Source organism: Drosophila biarmipes, chromosome 2R, assembly GCF_025231255.1.
Source record: "Drosophila biarmipes strain raj3 chromosome 2R, RU_DBia_V1.1, whole genome shotgun sequence".
NCBI lineage: Eukaryota > Metazoa > Arthropoda > Insecta > Diptera > Drosophilidae > Drosophila > Drosophila biarmipes.
Window position 1 is genome coordinate 15,201,445 of NC_066615.1, and position 18,155 is coordinate 15,219,599.

The following is an 18,155-nucleotide window of genomic DNA, read 5'->3' on the forward strand; positions in this document are numbered from 1 at the left end:
GTATAAGGGTATCCTAAGATCGGGCTCACCTTATACGGACCTTTTCCTTAAGCTCCCCCGGTTCTTTTGTATTCTGCTCGCCATCTTATCGGCATCGGGAAAGCGTATTATATAACTGAGTGTGGGAGGGGTCTCAGGAAAAGCAGATTGTGCGGCAGCCGCCCCAAAGCTTTATTTATTTCTGTTTACATTGCATTAAACATCCTGCAATCAAAGGGACAAGAGAAACACATTCACCAAAATCAAATTCAACTTAATTAATTCAAAGTGCAAACAACTAGGAAAAGTCGGGGGATATAGTGGGGGGATGAGTAATAGGCGAATCGTGAGATGTGGACAAATAACCTTGGAGCCTCGATGGGATTAGGCAGATTGTGGCTGTGCCACGCCCCTAATTGGAGTTTCAAGTGGTTCGTGCGACGACTTAGTCGCTGCTTAGGATAATTGCCTCGCTTAATTAGTTGACCTTTGTGTGGGAAGACAGCCGTTGTGTCTCCGTGGGTAATAATTATATATAATTATAATTAATTATTAATGCGATTGACAGGCTGCACAATGAATTTAAGGGCAGGGATGAAATCACTAGACAGATTCGGCGTTTTGAACGCGTTGGACACGCAATGAACGGCCGGAAAAACGTGCATAAATCAAAACCATTTTCCATCATTCACTCGGTCGTGAAAATGTCTGCCAGCTTTTAGGCGCAAATTGCGTTTTCCCCTATTTTTTGCTCTGCATGTGTTGACATCTGCAATTGGCTGCGGGCTGACATTTAACGCTGCACGCAATCGATGACTTTCACCCTTGCGCTCACCCCCTTTCACCCGCTTTTCCGCTTTCCCTTCTGCGTGGCTTTCCCCCATTTTGTCGTATTTTTGGTGGCTGTTTGTATTTGTTTGTGTCCCCCGGCGATGATTGAGTGAGTGCTTTAGTCGATCGCAAATGTTGCAAGTGGCGAATGCAAATATGTTGCAATTTGCAACTGCATTTGGTTCTGCAAAATATACACACACTACGCACATGTGTGCATATTTGGGCACTGGACAGTCCATGGGGCTTAATCGACGGGGAAATCAGTTAATAAATGCGGGCTGATGGGGGGAAAACTATGGGAGCGAAATGGATTGCCATGTCGTTTCTGTTTTAAATGTGGTTGAAAACTTTGAATGGAAATTAGAAACGTATTAATTACAGTGCAGTAATTAAGGGCTGGGGAAATGTTGTTTTAATCTACAAGGATATCTCGGTGGCTTGGGAGCATGTGTGTCAGGAAGTAATGAATACTGTTAGATGTTAAATAATTAATGATTAATACTTATAAAAAGGTGAAGGGAATTTCAACAGGATTATATTATTATGCCGTATCATTATACTGTAATGATAATGATAATATATATAATAATTGATTTACCTATTAATAACACTCTTCCTTCCATGACATAAGTACTATAATTTAATCATGTCTGTCCCTTAAGCTACTTCCGTTCATTTCAAAAGGTGAAGGGAATTTCAACAGGATTATATTATTATGCCGTATCATTATACTGTAATGATAATGATAATATATATAATAATTGATTTACCTATTAATAACACTCTTCCTTCCATGACATAAGTACTATAATTTAATCATGTCTGTCCCTTAAGCTACTTCCGTTCATTTCAGATTCGTCGAATCTCAATCCCAATTACAAATGGAAGCATAAGCCTCTCTCAAATTACCATCAACTTGCAGACATTCGACATTGATCCATTTCCCTTGTTGGTTCCTCTGCTTTTCCTTTCGCTTTTCCTTCACTTTTCCCGGAATTTCCCCCCTCGACTCTGCTGCATTCTGCTGTTTTCCCTGCTCACCATGTTTCTGTGGTTTTTGGCACTGACGAGCATTTGCTTGGGTTCCCGACAGCCGCAGGCTATTGGCATAGTCCAAAGGAAAGGCACTCTCTATTTTCATTCTTTTCTCTGTCACTTTTCTTCCCTTACTCCAACTCACTTTCAGTTGGCCAATTGAGTTTACATTTGTAATTGCAGTAGGATTGTAATGGCCTGAAAATATGCTCCATTGTGACGTATTCGACTTATCGGATTAGATGGGAGTTGGTACTCACATCGACAGGACAAAAGGAAAGTATTTTTAAGAAAGTTTTCTATTTTTGTATTTTGAATACATGTTTAGGTTAAAATTCCATTTCATTTTAAGACTTTTATTGCTACTTTATATCTACACTAAGCCCTTCAAGCATACATATGCCATATTAAACCAGACAAAAGTCCAAAGCAGATCCCTTAATGTCCCGTAAAAGCCGGGTTAGCTTAGTTGGCCAAGTGACTGACTAAGGCCAACAAAGGGCCAACAGTTACCACTGACATTTTCAAGACCCCGTCTTCTTTGCTCATTGCAAGGCTGGATTATGTGGTACAAGCTGCTCTGATTTCATTCCTCCAAAAGCCAGATGAAATGTTGCTTCGTTAACTTTGGATAGACGAAGCAAATTTCCTTTTTCCCCGCCCAGCGCATGACTCAAAACAAACTGCAGCTCATTATCACGCCCACTTCGACGCCCCCTCATGAGTGTGTGTGTGTGTGCCACGCCCCCTGACACCCCCAACGCCCCCTTTCAATTTGGAGACCGGGTTGCATGCTTCGCTGTTGGTAAATGGCTGGCACTTAATATGCCATGAGAGCCAAATAAAATTGGCAGTACGAACGAAGCAGCAACAGTTGAAGGATTAATTCAATAAGAATAAATTGGGGAATAAGGAATTAGGGATGCTCAGGGGTGATGGTTTCCATCGCGCGTACTTACCCAGCGAGTTTGTGCAACTTAAAGCGGTGCCACCACGTCGTATGCGTAATATCCGCGTAAAGTGTAATTTGGCAGCTCGTGTGCGAGTTTTCCGGCGACCCAGTTGGCTTCACATCATCATATGCACGTGTGCCAGGATGCTGGATCCTAAATATTTATGCCAACGTTGAAGACATCCTCCGAAACCCCAATTTTCGCCCTGATAATGCCGATGCTCGTGAGGCTGCCACAAGGCCCTTGCTCAAATATTTACAGACAGCAAGTTACCGCCGAGTGCTCGAGTGTGTGGGCGAAAGTTGCAACTTTTCCATTGCATCTTGAAGGGCTCTTGCATAATTATTCAATTTTTTGCGGTTGCAAAGTTTTCGATAATTTACAAGTTCGCGGGCAATCGATGAAAAGTTTTCCCGCTCGATGGAAATTCTGCATTATACTCTTCTCGGCTACTTTTCTTGCCGACGTTCTCTTAAGTGAGTGCACTTACTGAATAATGAATACATTTAATCCCCGTCGCGCAGCTTAAAGCATAATTTAAAATGATAAGTGAGAAACTGTTGAATGGCCAGCATGGCGTATGATTAATAGAGCGATGGAGCAACTTAATCACGCCCAAGTCCGCCCACTTTTCCTTTGCTTGCCCTCGCACCCAGCTAATTTGTGCACTTTCCTGCCCATTGCCTCCATTTTTTCTCGCCCAGCACTCGGGGCGTATGAGTAATCTAGCTTTCGTGTAGCAAATCGCATAAAAATTGATGGATTCTGGTGTGCTGTTTACCCAAACACAAAATTCAACAAACGATTTAAAATAATATTCATTCAGAATAATGCTGATGGTTCGCCTAGACTCATTTTTTCTTGGCTGTATTGGTTTTGGGGAGATTTCGAATAAATTGAGGTTATATAGGAAACCTAGTTCTTATTTTAATCCCTTCAACTGCCTGCGAAACAAAAATTTGTATACAAATGACAGGTGAAAAATTAATTGAACATGGAAGTAATTTTATTTTAAAAAATAAAAAAAACTTATTTTGCATCGGCCGGGAATCGAACCCGGGCCGCCCGCGTGGCAGGCGAGCATTCTACCACTGAACCACCGATGCTTCTTGGTAATAATTTCCCAATATATGTATTTCGACTTGCCTGTAAGCTATACCAAGAAAGTCTATAAATAGCATATTTGAGCAAGAAAATTTATATTAATTTTGTGCTTATCACACAAATTTCGGATCGTAATTCATAGATTAAACGAAAAATAAATATAAAAAGTTTCAATAATGTATGGGGAAATTTACTACTTCATCGAAAAAATGACACGGACATCAATAGACAAATGATATGATAAGCATAAATACATAAATAAAAACAAATTTAATCAATGTTTGCAATCAGATTAATCCATATTTTGTAAACATATATTGCAGCACCTATATATTTTCTAATATTTTCCAAGAAATAAACCTTAATATGACCCCATACCTGAACAAAGAGCATATAAATATTCGTACTTTATGGATACGTCTGCCTGAGTTCCGGTCAACGGACCACCATTATTCTTTAATTTTACCATAAATTGCCCCTTAATACTGTTTATATTTATCAAATGCGCGGCCATAACAAAATAATGATTCTTTGGGATAATTTTGAGCTGCGTGGAATTTAATAGACCGAAGGCCCGAAAAACAGAAGTCAATCGATTGCGTGGGCGGGGGAAATTGAAAAGGTGGGAAGTGGGCGAATGGATGGACTGATGGCTTGAGGAATGGCTGTGGCAATATCTCATTCACTAGTTTATTGAGCACTTTGCTGGGGGAATGACTTCACTTCGTCGCTGGCTGATGAAATGCGTACAATGTTTCGGGGCTTCGTTCCAGGGTTTTCACAGTGGAAAACTTGGCCTCCATTTTTCCGTGGCCAATTAAAAGCTTAGGGCTGCTTTTCCCCGTCGGCCCGTCTCCCCATTCCCCGCTGACCACTTGTGGAACTCATAAAATATGCACGGACAGGCGGCAGTTATCCTTGGAGTCCTGGCCCCCGCTCTTGCCCCTGGATTTTCTCCTAGTTCATTGTTTGCTTTTCCGGGTGCCTGTTCGAGGATTATGTGAAATTCTTGCCGCTTTTAGTTCGCATTTACATGAACAAACTGGGGCTTCAAATCGGAAGCAGAAATGTGGCAGCATTTCCATAGAAAGTTTTCCGATTTCTGCTTAAGTCCTCTGGCTCCATATACAGTTTTTAATTTAATTCCCTAAGTACTATAAGCATTTTCAAGCAGATTTTCCCAATCAAAGCGCCTCAAAAAGAAGTAATTATCTTCATTAACATAAAGCACTGCCACCATTTTCTGTTCTATAATGCATATGCCTCGTAAATAAAGCCCCTAACAGTTGGCCAAATAAATTTCTTTCGCCATACAAGCGCCGCAGTTCCGCGGTTTTAACAGATGAATAAATATGGCTCCTGAAATTGTTTCAATTAAATGTAATGGTTTTTGTTATTTTTCTGAATCTCTGATTGCTTAACATTGTGGAAGATTATAATAACTGCATTGCGCTTAAGCTCATGTGATAATAAAGGTTATGGATTCTGTTTTGTGACCTTAATGGTTTTAGGTGAGTTTTAAAGAGAGAAATAAAATGTTTAAGCAGGAAAGCAATTTATTGTAGGCAACTCAAAATGAGTTTTTTTTTAGTTTCTTAAATGAGTTTCTTTTTTTATAAAGAAAGATAGGATAGGATAGGAAAAGATTGGGTAGGATAAGATAGGATAATATAAGATGGGACAGGAAAGGATAGGATAGGATAGGATAGGATAGGATAGGATAGGATAGGATAGGATATTCTTTGAGTCAGGTTTAGGTATTTAATTGATAATGTTTGTAATTATCCAAATTAAATTTTATTAATTTAAAGACAAATATCAATTTTAGGTACCCACATAGAAGTGCCCACCCCGAATTTTATCCCTTTTGATTTAAGGCCCCCTTTTCATTTGGATAATTACAGCGCACCACGTATCACAGGTCATTAGTAATTTATTGCTCTGTCCACCATTACCTGGATGTCAGGTACAGCGGTGCAGTTCAATTAAGTTGTCAACTTTAGTGCATTAATTTGGAATTACCGCGTAATCGTGCAGGGCCGAACCGAAAGTATCTCCTTCAACTAATGAAATTGTGTGTTTTCCGGGGGTGGGGAGGGATTTAGTGCTAATGACTGTTATTACCTGCCCATTTTCAGTTAATTTGCTTATGCACAGCCCGTCTGTTCACCCCCATCCTGCAGTTACTTTGAAATTGTTTAACAAGCACTTTGTGCCTGCACTGTTATTACTATGGTGATTGTCATTGCGATTGTTGCGGCTGGCATTGTCTTACCCGCAGCATATTTGCATTTGTGTTTATTTTTAGCCAAGGACGAGGCAAGGACAATGCCGGCTGCATTCTAAAATATCTCAATCCAGCGCATTTCGCATTCATGACGTTCTGTTATTGCCCCCAGTATCTGCACATGCACATCTCCAGCTCCGCATATGACTGCCAAGGACACTGGGTGAAAGGATGTATGTATGGAGAGAGAGCGAGCCAAGGTCCTGGGGATGCTTTGGGCGCAATCAGAAAATTGCATTTCATTCATCTCGGGGAGTCCGAAACTCGTTAGCCCCGCCAACTTGGCCAATTGTCGGCCTATTAGCTGCCCGGCGAACTTCATAAAGTCCTCCTGTGTTTGTCCAACAACTTTGGTTGTCCCACCCATGAAAGCCAGTGCTGAGCCGAGCCGAACTGCCTCTGATGTCTACATTTTGCAGTTATTTATCACCTCTTACACTCGGGTCACGCGAGCCCCGAGTTTCCCATTTCCCAGGCACTTTCCCGGCCATTTCCTCTGGCTTGCATGTTTTTGGCCGAAATGAAGCGAAAACAAGTGGAGGGGGTAGCGCAGAGGGGGATGGCATAAAGTCACCTACCGAAAAATATGGATATATCAACTACTTCGACTTGGATACCCTTGCTTATAAATATCTCATATGGCTGAGGGCCCTTCATAAGAATGCCAATTTATGGGACTAGAATACGAAGACTACACTATCAATTTAGCAAGACTTCTGAAACGTAAGCTCCTCATGAAGTTTATGATTTATGGGAATTTGAATCTAGGATTATATTTTAAATAACATTTTATGAAGGCGAACAAAACTAATAGTTCGCTTAGCATCAGAACAACTGTGAGCTTAGGCATGTATCAAAGAAAAGTTATCTAGAGGAATTTTCAACAACCTTTTTCGATTATATTTTCCTTTATTCTGAATCGTCTTTACTTAACCTCTAGAAACTCATATTTCTTCATAAATTTAAAGCAATTTAATGCATATTAAATCACACCCGCTTTTATCTAAAGCCCATGACAAAATAAACACCCAGATAACTTCATAAAGGCAGCCAAATAAAACATAGACCAACTTTATGGGTCAAAGTGTGGCAAACTTTTGGACAACTCGATAAGACCCCCTCTTGAAGGGCAATAAAGTCTTGTGCACGTGCATATAAACAATTATTTATGCAGAAAGTGAAACGGGGAGAATATTAACCCCCGAACGCCGAGTGTCGAGTTGGGTCGTGACAATGATAAGGCTCTGTAGGTGGTGAATGTCAGGAAATAAATTCAGTTGGGATCCTTTCCGTCATACTCGCGTGTCTTTTCTTGGGATGGATGGTGCCCCAAGAAGTTACAATTCTCGGCAATTGTCTTAATTTAATTTAAGGCAAGCTAAAATATACAAACTTTGTCAGAGTTAGAACCAGATGATATTGTTTTATGCATGTGCAATCAACTATTTGATTTGTATTGTCTTGTTCCGGGCTTCGTAACCCGACTTGCCAAATGCGATTCTCTTCTCGCCACAGCGACTGACAGCGGATGTCTGCCGACATCCTTGGGCCTGGGAAAATTTAGCTTGTCGGTTCTCATCATCATCATCATCATAAAAAGAAGCTCGAACTTTGACACAAAAGTTTTGTTGATTTTTTTCGCTTCTGCGCTGGCTCCTCCAAATAAAAATGAACAACAGGCTGAATTTTATTCGTGTTTCCTTCGGCCCCTGCCTTTGCATATTATTTAAATAATAAATGAGTTTTTGACAGTCGCAGTGAGAAAGTGAGCTGGCTTTTTGTCTGGCGGCGGTTATTCTGGGCTCTTCCTGGAGTGAGGTGTTAGCTGACAAGTGAAGGAATTGCCCTTGTTCCGTGCCGTTTCGTTTATTCGCTTCAGATACTCGCTCGCAACACCATGTTGCCAGAAATAAATAAATCTCTTTAATGTCCCCGCCGAACTGTGCTGGTAAATCGTCCTTTTTCTGGACTGTTTTTTGAAAAGACATCTTTTTGGGACAGTCCTTATCCTTAAATATAATATATCCCTAAGAATTTTAAATATTTTCTGTATCTTTACTCTTATTTTATTATTTTGAAGATAAGTAGGAAAGTATAGTAAAGGGAGATTCTAAAAAAGTTTAATATAATAAAATTATTTTTTTAATATATTTTTAATAATCAACACTTTAAATATAAAAAAGCAATAGTAAGAAATCAATATATTTCTTCGTTATCGTAAACGTCGAATTTTTATCTGAAATCAGTTAGTTTTAAATCCTATTTTAGGCAATCCCTTATTGTTAAAATTTTTTTTACATCCACAAAATGATCAAGTTTTAATGAAAACATTTTTTTTTCATCTATATTTATATTTATCCCACTAATCGTATGAGGGATTCCCCGTATAGGAGGTTGGCAGCACTGCCGCCGAAGCTTCTGTTTTTCTTGCTGTTTTAGTGGGCAACAGTTGCTGCTTTTCGCCCCCCCTACACTGCCCCAGAATTTTCCCGCTTTTCCGGCTTGGCTTCACTACTACACATATTTGTTTTCGTTGCTGGTCTCTCTGTTGACATTATTGTTGTAGTTAGTGGTGTGGTTGTTGCTGCTTTTGGTAGGTCGCTGCCTTTGGTAGCTGAAACATCGCGGCTCCGGTGTAATTGGTTTAGCTAGCAGCCTAACTTTTATGCTATTTGCCGCTGCTCTCGAAGGTAATGAAATTTCATGGCATTTGACTCGGTTTCCCAGTACCAGCAAGGATACATCCTGGCTAGAGCCGCACACACTCGCTGGCCGGCATCCCTTGCGTATACGTAATATGCTTTTATTTATGGAGTGGCCAGCGCAGGCGAACAGGCATATATCAACGTAATTACCGCACCTGAACCCGTATACTCAATTAATTGTTATTCCATTGAATTTCAATTAAAGGCAATTCCTCACTTGGTCAGCTAGGTCAATTAGTCAAAAGCCACCAGTCAGGGAGAGCTGAAAGTTGGGAGTTTGCACAAAAGTTTTTGGAGAAACACAAGAAAAGGGGTTAAATGCGGCTAAAGTTTATACAAGAAGGGAGAGTCCTTCGAGTTCAATGTATATATAAATGGGGGAATTTAAGGGAATCCTTTCAATCGATTTTCCCCCCTAAACTGCAGCTCGAAACAATTTCGAAGAATTTAAAAGAAGTTAGGGTGTGAACTTTTCTATTGTAAAACTCCGTAATCCCTATTATTGAAAGCATTTTCAATTAAATTTCCAGTTCTATGCTAAACTAGGGCAAACCAAAAGTTCAAAACTCAAAATCCTAATTCTAGAAAAAATAAAAAAAATTTAAATATAAATGTTTCAAGGCTTTATTGCCAAACAAAGTTAGTAATTTGCTTAGTTTTAAAACATTTTTATAAAAACCCAGGAACTTCACACAAGTATACAGTCTAATATATCACTAAAATCACAATATCGATTCCCAAAAAACCCGTTTATTCTGCTTTTCCTGTGCAAAGTTATTTGGATAAATCACATTTCATCATCATCTTCCCCCTCGGAATGCCCGCAGTACATTTATCGAAAACTCATTTACTAAGTTGCCCTGAAAGTTCCACGAAAACTTTCAATACCGCACAGACACACTAGCGGAAAAATGTCGTTCCGCATCCGCAAAAATGCAAATTGAATTATATCTAAGCCATTGAATGGGTTGACTTCGCTGTCAGAGCAAATTCTCCCCTCCTTCTGGGTGTGTGTGTGTTGCAACTGATTTGTTTGGCAAGGGCTACATATACTTTTCGCCAGATACGACTCATGTAGGTTGCGAATTTCATGACCTGCCAAAAATGCCAAGTTTCCAAAGGCACAAAAAAGAAGAGAACACATAATAAACGATTTCCATCTGCCGCATTGGCCCTTTGATTTAATTCCAAGTTCTGGCGAGGACAACTTGTGGGTGAGTTCGGAATGCAAATCCCTACCACGCCCCCTTTAGGCACTTGAGCGCACAATTAGCTGTCAGTTGGAATACGACTATAGTCGAGCCTGGCTGGATGTGGCCCCGACTCCCGAGCCCTTTGTTCGCCGAAATGCTCTTTGTTCCTCCCGAAATTTGCAGCAGAGCAGCGCACTTGTGCCTGACAATTCAATTTGGAGATGATGTACCATCCGGCTACTGAGCTCTATTCTGGGGACCGGCTCCCGCAGCTGGCTGCGGAATATTGATCCCCCGGATAATCGCTAAGCAGCCAAACAACATTTTTGCACTTATTCAAAAGAAGGATGTACACAAAGAGAAAAAATGTAAATGATAATATGATATTTTTGATCAAATTCAGTAACGCTGCCATGTAGATATGACATTTTTTATAATGATAATTTTGATCAAATTCAGTAACGTTGCCATGTAGATATGACATTTTTTATATAATTTTCCAACCAAATATACAAGAAAATATGTTAGATATGATTTTTTTGACAATCAATATGTGATATACGATTTCTACACTCATTCAAAGGAGGGACATAAACAAAGACAAAAACCTTACTAAGATGTAATGATTATTTTTAATATATTCACTATCAATTCCATAATAAAATGAATAATATATGATCCAAATAATAATATGAAGATCCTAGTACTCAATTTGAGAATAGATTCCACCTAGATATGATATATGATAGATTTGACTTTGGGAAGTCCACCTCTTGCTTTATACTCCCTTTTTCTGTTTTGGAGAGTATCTCAAATTTCCATATCGCTCTTATATAATATCATATATATATTATTCAGGCGAATATAAAATGAATCCTTTCGTTTTTTTTCTTCTGTGCAGCACTAGCAGCTCTGCAAAGGGCAAATATACAAGCCCAATGCGATCAGGAAGTGAGGAGGATTTGAGGAGAAGCCAAGGAGCTGGGGAATCCCGAGACCCAGTGCTAAGCTGTTCCGCAGCGCATTGACAGCTGTGGAAGTTATGGAGGCACTTTGTCCTTCGCAGCTGAAAAACATATAATAAAACAATTGGCACTTCCGCAACATTTCGCAAGCGATTTGTTTTCCCCTTCAGTCAGCCTCAGCCTGGTCTGCTTTAATGCCAGCCACGGTCTTAAATACATTTATCCGGCTGGTAGACCAAGTTCGGTGGGGCTTTTGGCCCGGCCAACAAGTTAAAGAGGCCCTGGAGGAACATTTAACATTGGTCTTTTATGTGCGCCGGTACACGAAAAAAAATCGAATCAAAGTGGGTGTTACTATTTATTATTTAAAGGGGACTCGGCCTTTAACTATAGTTTTTGGGTAACCTTTTCTTTGAGGTGTACCATGTTAACTAAGTAGTGCCAAGGTATCTTAAGGCACCCAAACAAACAAGATTTATTAACCCACTGCGCGCTTAATAGTAACAAATATAGAATGGGCCCCATTTCTCTTAATGCCCGATGAGTGTTGAAAAACAGTGATTAAGATTAAGGGTGTTACACACAATACCATTTATAAGGAACACATAGCATCCCACTGCTGGCGGGCGATCTTTTCAAGCGGATAAATCGTCAACAAAGATCATAAGCCAGAGCTTACCTTAGTGAATTGCTAAAACTTTTCCCTGCCAAAATTTCGTAACTCTTGTGCTATCTTTATTGTTTTGCTTTGAATTAAATTGCATATAGTATATTCCATGTTTCAACACTTTGTCAAACTTGGTTATAGCTGCTCTTAAAAGGGGATTTGCTGCCAGCGCTCTTTGTAGACCATTTCTCGACGACGACTCTGGGCAGGCAAGTTTCAAATTTGAAAGTTTTTCGCATAAATTTCAAGTGGCAGGGACACTAGAGTAAACAAGCTGCAACAAAGTTGCAAGGGTTCCGCAGGACCAGCTTAGATGCCCCAACCGCTCGACCAGGGTCCATGAAATGGACCAAAATTTGATGGTATTTTAAAGGGGAGTATTTAACATTTATGACACCTACGCATCCCGCGTTCCCACATAAACGAGTTTGGAGTTTGGAGCCTGGCGTTCGGATTTCCCGATATCCAGGGCCTGCAACTGCGGGTGCTGCGATTACTGCAACAATTTCGTAATCAGCGGCGGCCCCAAAAGGAAAACCCACCACACAGGACCCGGAGAGCCCAGTTGTCCTGGCCAAAAGTAAGAGGGAGAGAGAGCCAGAGAGAGCGGGTCCCTGCGCTCAGCTGGAATTTTCCTGCGGGGGCGTCGAAATGTTGCCAGCAACATGTTGCCAGCCGTCCTGCTGTTGCTTCGGATCCATAAATAAAATATTCAACAAAGTTAAGTTGTCATAGCTAGCTGAAGACTGGGCACCCATTTCCCCTGCCCCCAGAGCAGGTCGATAGATAGAGTGGGTCTCCTGCAAAGGCCGGCCGAATGTACAACTTCGATTCGATATATTTCCAGCCCGGTCATGGGCCAAGCGGGCGGATGGCCTCCGGGAACGAAATTTCTATGCCTGATAGCCGTCATCTGGCAAGCTAAAAAAGAAAGAACAACACACAGAAAAAAAAGTGAGCATAGCTACAAAAGGCTAAAAAAAATTGTATTGAGTTATTTGTAGTTTTAGTTTTAAAAAATGAAATAAACAAAAATAAATAACATTTGCTCTGTAGTCTTAAACAAAAAGTTTGCTTAAAGTTTAAATTAAATAATTATTGTTATAAATATATTGAACCAGACTTGCAGAAAATATGTACTTCTTGATTTCCTGAAGATCTTGTCACCAGTTATAAGAAGTGACTTTTTAAAGGGTCTAAAAAATGGTTTCAGAGGAAGATATTTTGTTGCTTTTTTTAGGTTCTAAGTAACTATGAACCAAAATTTGTTATTTTTAAAATTTCTTTTATAATGCAGTATCTATTACAATTTTTTTTTTAAGTGCAGGAAAGGGTGGGGTCCCGAAGGATTCGAGCATTCCGCACAAAGGTGAGTAATGACCCTTGAAGCTGGATTTTCTATGCACGGCAATGTGTGTGGGCAGCAGTTTTGGGCCCACTCCCACTTGCTTGGACTCCCTCCAGACAATTTGGACTGGGCGTTCCCGAAGGTTATTGTAATTCTGTTTCGTGAGAAGCTTCGGCAGGTGGTCGAGTTCGATTGATTTATACCCAGCTGCGTAATTATGTATGCCTGCCATCAGGGAGCCAAAAGCTGAGACGGATCAGGGGCAGCTGGGATCCGGAAATCATTTTACTCTTCAAGGCTTTTCCATATTTTCATCTGTGTGTGTAGTTGGGTAATCTTTCTACTTGGCAAAATTAATCAAAATTGTAGGTCGTTAGAATCAACTTTTCAAGTCATACAATGTCCGCCATCGGAATCAATGGTTTTGGGCGCATTGGCAGGATGTTCGCCCGCCAGGCTCTGGTGCGCAAGGATGTCCAGATTGTGGCCATCAACGATCCCTCGCTGGATCCCAAGTACCTGGCCTACATGCTGCGATACGACTCCACCCATGGCCAGTTCAACCAGAAGATCTCGGTAGAAGGAAACAACCTCATCGTGAACGACAAGAAGATCCAGCTGCTCAAGGAGCCGGATCTCAAGAAGGTCAAGTGGGGCGACCTGTGCGTGCACACAGTGGTGGAGTGCTCCGGCAGGTTCACCACCCTGAAGGCCTGCCAGGCGCACCTGGATGGTGGGGCCAAGAAGGTGGTCATATCGGCTCCATCCGCAGATGCTCCGATGTTTGTGTGCGGCGTGAATCTGGATAAATACAAGCCGGATATGAAGATCATCTCGAATGCCTCCTGCACCACCAACTGCCTGGCGCCGCTGGCCAAGGTGGTCCACGATAACTTCCAGATATGCGAGGGCCTGATGACCACCGTGCACGCGGCCACCGCCACTCAAAAGATCATCGATGGACCCAGCAGCAAGCTCTGGCGCGATGGACGCAGTGGCATGACCAACATCATTCCCGCCTCCACAGGCGCCGCCAAGGCAGTGGGCAAGGTCATTCCGGATCTGAATGGAAAGCTCACGGGGATGGCCTTCCGCGTGCCAACGCCCAACGTTTCTGTGGTGGACCTAACGTGTCGCCTCGGCAAGTCCGCCAAAATGGACGACATCAAGAAGTGCATCAAAGCTGCAGCCGAGGGCGACATGAAGGGCATCCTCGGCTACGTGGAGGAGGAGGTGGTGTCCACCGACTTCAACGGATCGCGATTCGCCTCCGTATTCGATGCCAAGGCCTGCATTGCCCTCAACGACAACTTCGTCAAGCTGATCAGTTGGTACGACAACGAGACGGGCTACTCCTGTCGACTCCTGGACCTGGTTCTCTATTCCCAGTTGGCCGACAAGTGCGCCGAAAAGGAAAAAAATGCTTGTAAGAAGGAAGATCCCTGTAAGAAGAAAGAAGATCCCTGCAAGAAAAAGGAAGATCCTTGCAAGAAAAAGTAAATTAATGGATAATAATTTTAAACGGTTAGAAAGAAGACTCAATTTAATATTTCTTTCAAAACATTGAATCAATGGAATCAATTTTACCAAATTTATACGCGCTTCCCATATTGAAGTTAAAGCGTTTAAGCTTATTTAAATTAAAACTATAAACTTACAAATCAATAGTTCTTTTTCTGCCAGCATGTGGGTTCTCTTAAAAGTTTTTACTACTAGCAAATAATAACATAAATTAAATTATGAACAATATTTCCTTAAAAATATTTTTTAATGGCTCAGAACTACTACTTCCTAAAAGTTTAGACATTGCTGGAGTTCCGTTGAAATTGCATGGAGGAAATGCTCTTGATTTCGTTGTCCTCCATAATTCCCACATCATTGCTCAGGTGGTGGTCTGCCTCTACGATTATATCATCCAATGTGGGAGTCTTAATTCTATTGCGTATGATAAGATCTCTTTCGCAGGGCGCCTGTAGATGAAGAGGGTTGGTGGCCAGCTCGGCTTCTCCTTCACCACCGCCACCGCTGCCGCTGCCGCCCTGCAGACCCAGCGTCAAATTGACCTTGGCGTGCTGTCCAGTCGTTAGTTCGCTGCTGGGTTGCACATTCTCCAAGGTTGAGGGCGGTCGCAGACGAGCAGGATCCAGTAGGGAATGCATTTTGGTCTGTTTTCGCGGAGTTCGCGCGGGCGAAGCCTTCCTAGAATTGTAGTTCTTGAGCTGCTTTGATCTGAAAGGTATAAGCTAGTTACATATATGCCAGAGAAAAGTAATCCTCTAGTTTACTTACGCCTCCAAAAGCTTGAGCAGCAAATGGTGATAGGCCTCGTACTCATCCTTTCCAAACTCATTTGGGTCGTGGCGGGCGTGCTCGTACATATCGCAGTACTGGTGAATCATCCTCTGGCCGGCTCCGTTCAAAGTGACCGACAAAGTGGTCAGCAGGAAGGCCCTCAGGCTCTCGGGAGCATGTCGTGAGCTGCCATCTGCCCGGGCAATCTCCGCCTCCAGGAGTTTTACGTCGTCCACGGCCTTCATGCGGTAGTAGTACGGCGGGAGGGGCGCGTCCTGCTCCGGCTGGACGATGTACTTGTCGCCATCGTTCCACAGCAGCTTGGGTTCCTGCGTGATCTTCTGGATGCAGTCCAAGCGCCGTTCAATCTCCCGCCTCAGCGCTTTTTTGGCATCATTGCCCACCGGCACGTGGGGGCCACGTCGTCCTCGCAGCTGGAAGCGCATGATCTGCCGCTTGGCGAAGATGAACAACATGAGGCAGGTGAGTACGCCGCCACTGATTATGATGATTATCATCACCCCCGACAGCTGCTCCATGTTGCCGCCCTTGCTAGACTTCTCCTGGAGACTCGGTGCGGCGAAGTCGCCCACCTTGTGCAGGCGCAGGTGGCCATCCATGGAAATCTCTGTTTTCCTCTAGGGTTTCGGTTAATAAACAAAATTCTGCACAATTTTCTTTGTTTTGATGAGCCACCCACAACAGCTGACTGGCAGTGTGCCTGCAGATATTTAACAAAAAAATACTGGCCGCATTTGAAAATACCGCGCTAGTATTTAAAAGTTCAAAAGTTAGCGCCATTTGTTTAAATTTGAATTCGACCAACAATCTGATTCCAAGTTGAAACTATTTTAATTTTGCAGTTTTTTTTAATTTAATATATTTTTAGATGAGAAACTTACTTGGGAGACCAATACTTTTGAGCGCCTCAAAAATGATAAATTAATTTAGAGAAATTGGACGATTATTTACAGACTAAAAAGCAATCCCTGCGGGTGAACAGTCTCTTTGGCAACCAGCGGGTCCTCTAGCTCCCTCTCCATTACTCCAGTAGCTCACGTCCAGGGGTAATTGTTGCTGAACAGCACCGTGCCCACCAAACTGTAGGTGGTGCACCATATAAAGAGAGCTCCCGCCTTTGAGCGCAGCTTAAGCTGGGCCAGGGTCTTGGGCATGTGGTCAGCGGCAAACCAGTAGAAAGCTGGTGTGGCCGAGGCCAGCAGCCGGGTGGACACCTGGATGTGCACGAAAACGGTGCAGACGAGGGTGAGAAACGCAGCGTGCAGCACGAAGGGGAATGTGATGTGCTCCTTGACCAGCTCCCTGTAGCCAGAGGGCGTGACCTTCGCCCAGGCCGCCTTGATGAAGTCACGCAGGTAATCATAGCAGTGCCAGTGCATAAAACTCAGCATGGGCAGGGCCAGCAGGAAGTTGGGGAGCTGTTTCCACTTGTAGTAGCGCAGAAAGCCCACATCCCAGTAGTGCGACTGCACGTAGGTGTACGGGAATGGCAACGTGTACTGGCACCAGGGAGATCCTTCAGATCCCCGTCCGGATATTAGGTACTTCCGCTCCTCTGCGTAGTCCACGATGTGCCGCGGATGAACCGCCGCCGCGGTGGGAAGGCAGTACAGCCGGTAAATGTAGAAATAGTAGGTGTGTAGAATTCCAAAGGCTGCCAGAATGGTCAGGACCATCTTTCCTATCTGCCAGCAGGAAGGGCTCCTGACCAGCAGCTGGCGGGCGAAGAAGTACAGCGGGAATCCGACGGTGATCAATCCGTTTGAACGGCACACCAAACAAGCTGCTAAAGCGGCTCCTAAACGTAAAAACCGAAAATGATCCGCCGGTTTCACGCACTCCAGCATCAAGTAGAAACTGGCGTAGGCGAAGAAGGACTCAGAGTAGGCAGCCGTGAAGAAAATGGTGGCAGGATTGAAGCAGTATATCAAAGCCGCATACCAGCTCTTGTTGAGGTCGTTGAACATGCGGTGGGTGAGCTGGAACAGCAGATTGGCGGACTCGCAGAAGAGCCAGACATTCAGGCCGATAGCCACTAGGAGCAGGATGGAATCCGGCGACAAAGGCAGACCGACAAGCTGCAATGCCTGCGCCACGTGACGCACCACCACCGGATACAGTGGGTAGAAGGCCAGGGTGTTCTCGTAGGAGTACAGATTGGCGGCAATATGCAGGAAGTACTCTCCATCCCAGTGCCTCAATCCGCCAAAGCAGCGCTGCACCAGCTTGTCTATCCACTCGCAGCATCCCTTCGGCTCGTCCGGTACCGGCATCCGGAATACGTCGGGCTTGTGCTCCGGCAGGGCACCATTGGCCACCAGCTGGACCAGGAGCACGATGAGGCGACTGGCCAACGCCAGCTTAGTAACCTTCTCTGTCATCTTCCGGTTTCTAGAGCGTTGGGTGGAGTCACCGATCATTCGCTAGGCATGTGATTCATATCAAATCGCGGGCTTACCTCACGGCTGCAGCAATGCAGACGGAACTCTTGGACTCGACACTCCCGCGGCGGGAAGAGGGCGGCTCAGCTTCTCGGTTGCTACTCGAGCTGTCTCCACTTCCGGTGACATTTGCTCCTGGAGGTGGGTTTTATTTTATATTATTTTTGGGCAGAAGCCCGGAAAAGCAGAGCATTAGAGGTGGAGAAACATCGATTCCCACAAACATGTCATCGATGTTTACGAAACACCGGTAGCATCGATATTTGGCGGGCAATTATCGATGGACCATCGATGTTTCGCATAGCTGGTCGTTAGACATCGATATATTTAC

The 18,155-nt window shown here is 43.2% G+C and overlaps 3 protein-coding genes and 1 non-coding gene across 4 annotated transcripts; 1 reads left to right on the top strand and 3 right to left on the bottom strand.

The window, feature by feature from the left end:
* Positions 1-3,836: 3,836 nt before the first annotated feature.
* Positions 3,837-3,907, bottom strand: Trnag-gcc (transfer RNA glycine (anticodon GCC)). Its single transcript has one exon. It is a non-coding gene; the product is annotated as a tRNA-Gly (tRNA).
* Positions 3,908-13,356: 9,449 nt separating this feature from the next.
* LOC108036201 (glyceraldehyde-3-phosphate dehydrogenase) lies at positions 13,357-14,735 on the top strand. The gene has a single exon (XM_017112192.2). The coding sequence runs from the start codon at positions 13,470-13,472 to the stop codon at positions 14,568-14,570; it is 1,101 nt and encodes a 366-aa protein (XP_016967681.1). The 5' UTR covers positions 13,357-13,469; the 3' UTR covers positions 14,571-14,735.
* Positions 14,736-14,738: 3 nt separating this feature from the next.
* LOC108036618 (protein C1orf43 homolog) lies at positions 14,739-16,072 on the bottom strand. Its single transcript, XM_017112884.3, has 2 exons — positions 15,360-16,072; positions 14,739-15,299 (listed from the first exon to the last, which is right to left on the bottom strand). Exons 1-2 carry the CDS (start codon positions 15,980-15,982, stop codon positions 14,870-14,872), a joined length of 1,053 nt encoding a protein of 350 aa, XP_016968373.1. The 5' UTR covers positions 15,983-16,072; the 3' UTR covers positions 14,739-14,869.
* A 137-nt stretch (positions 16,073-16,209) lies between these two features.
* Positions 16,210-18,037, bottom strand: LOC108036663 (GPI mannosyltransferase 2). Its single transcript, XM_017112945.3, has 2 exons — positions 17,842-18,037; positions 16,210-17,774 (listed from the first exon to the last, which is right to left on the bottom strand). The coding sequence occupies exon 2, from the start codon at positions 17,762-17,764 to the stop codon at positions 16,418-16,420; it is 1,347 nt and encodes a 448-aa protein (XP_016968434.1). The 5' UTR covers positions 17,765-17,774; positions 17,842-18,037; the 3' UTR covers positions 16,210-16,417.
* Between the last annotated feature and the right edge of the window lie 118 nt (positions 18,038-18,155).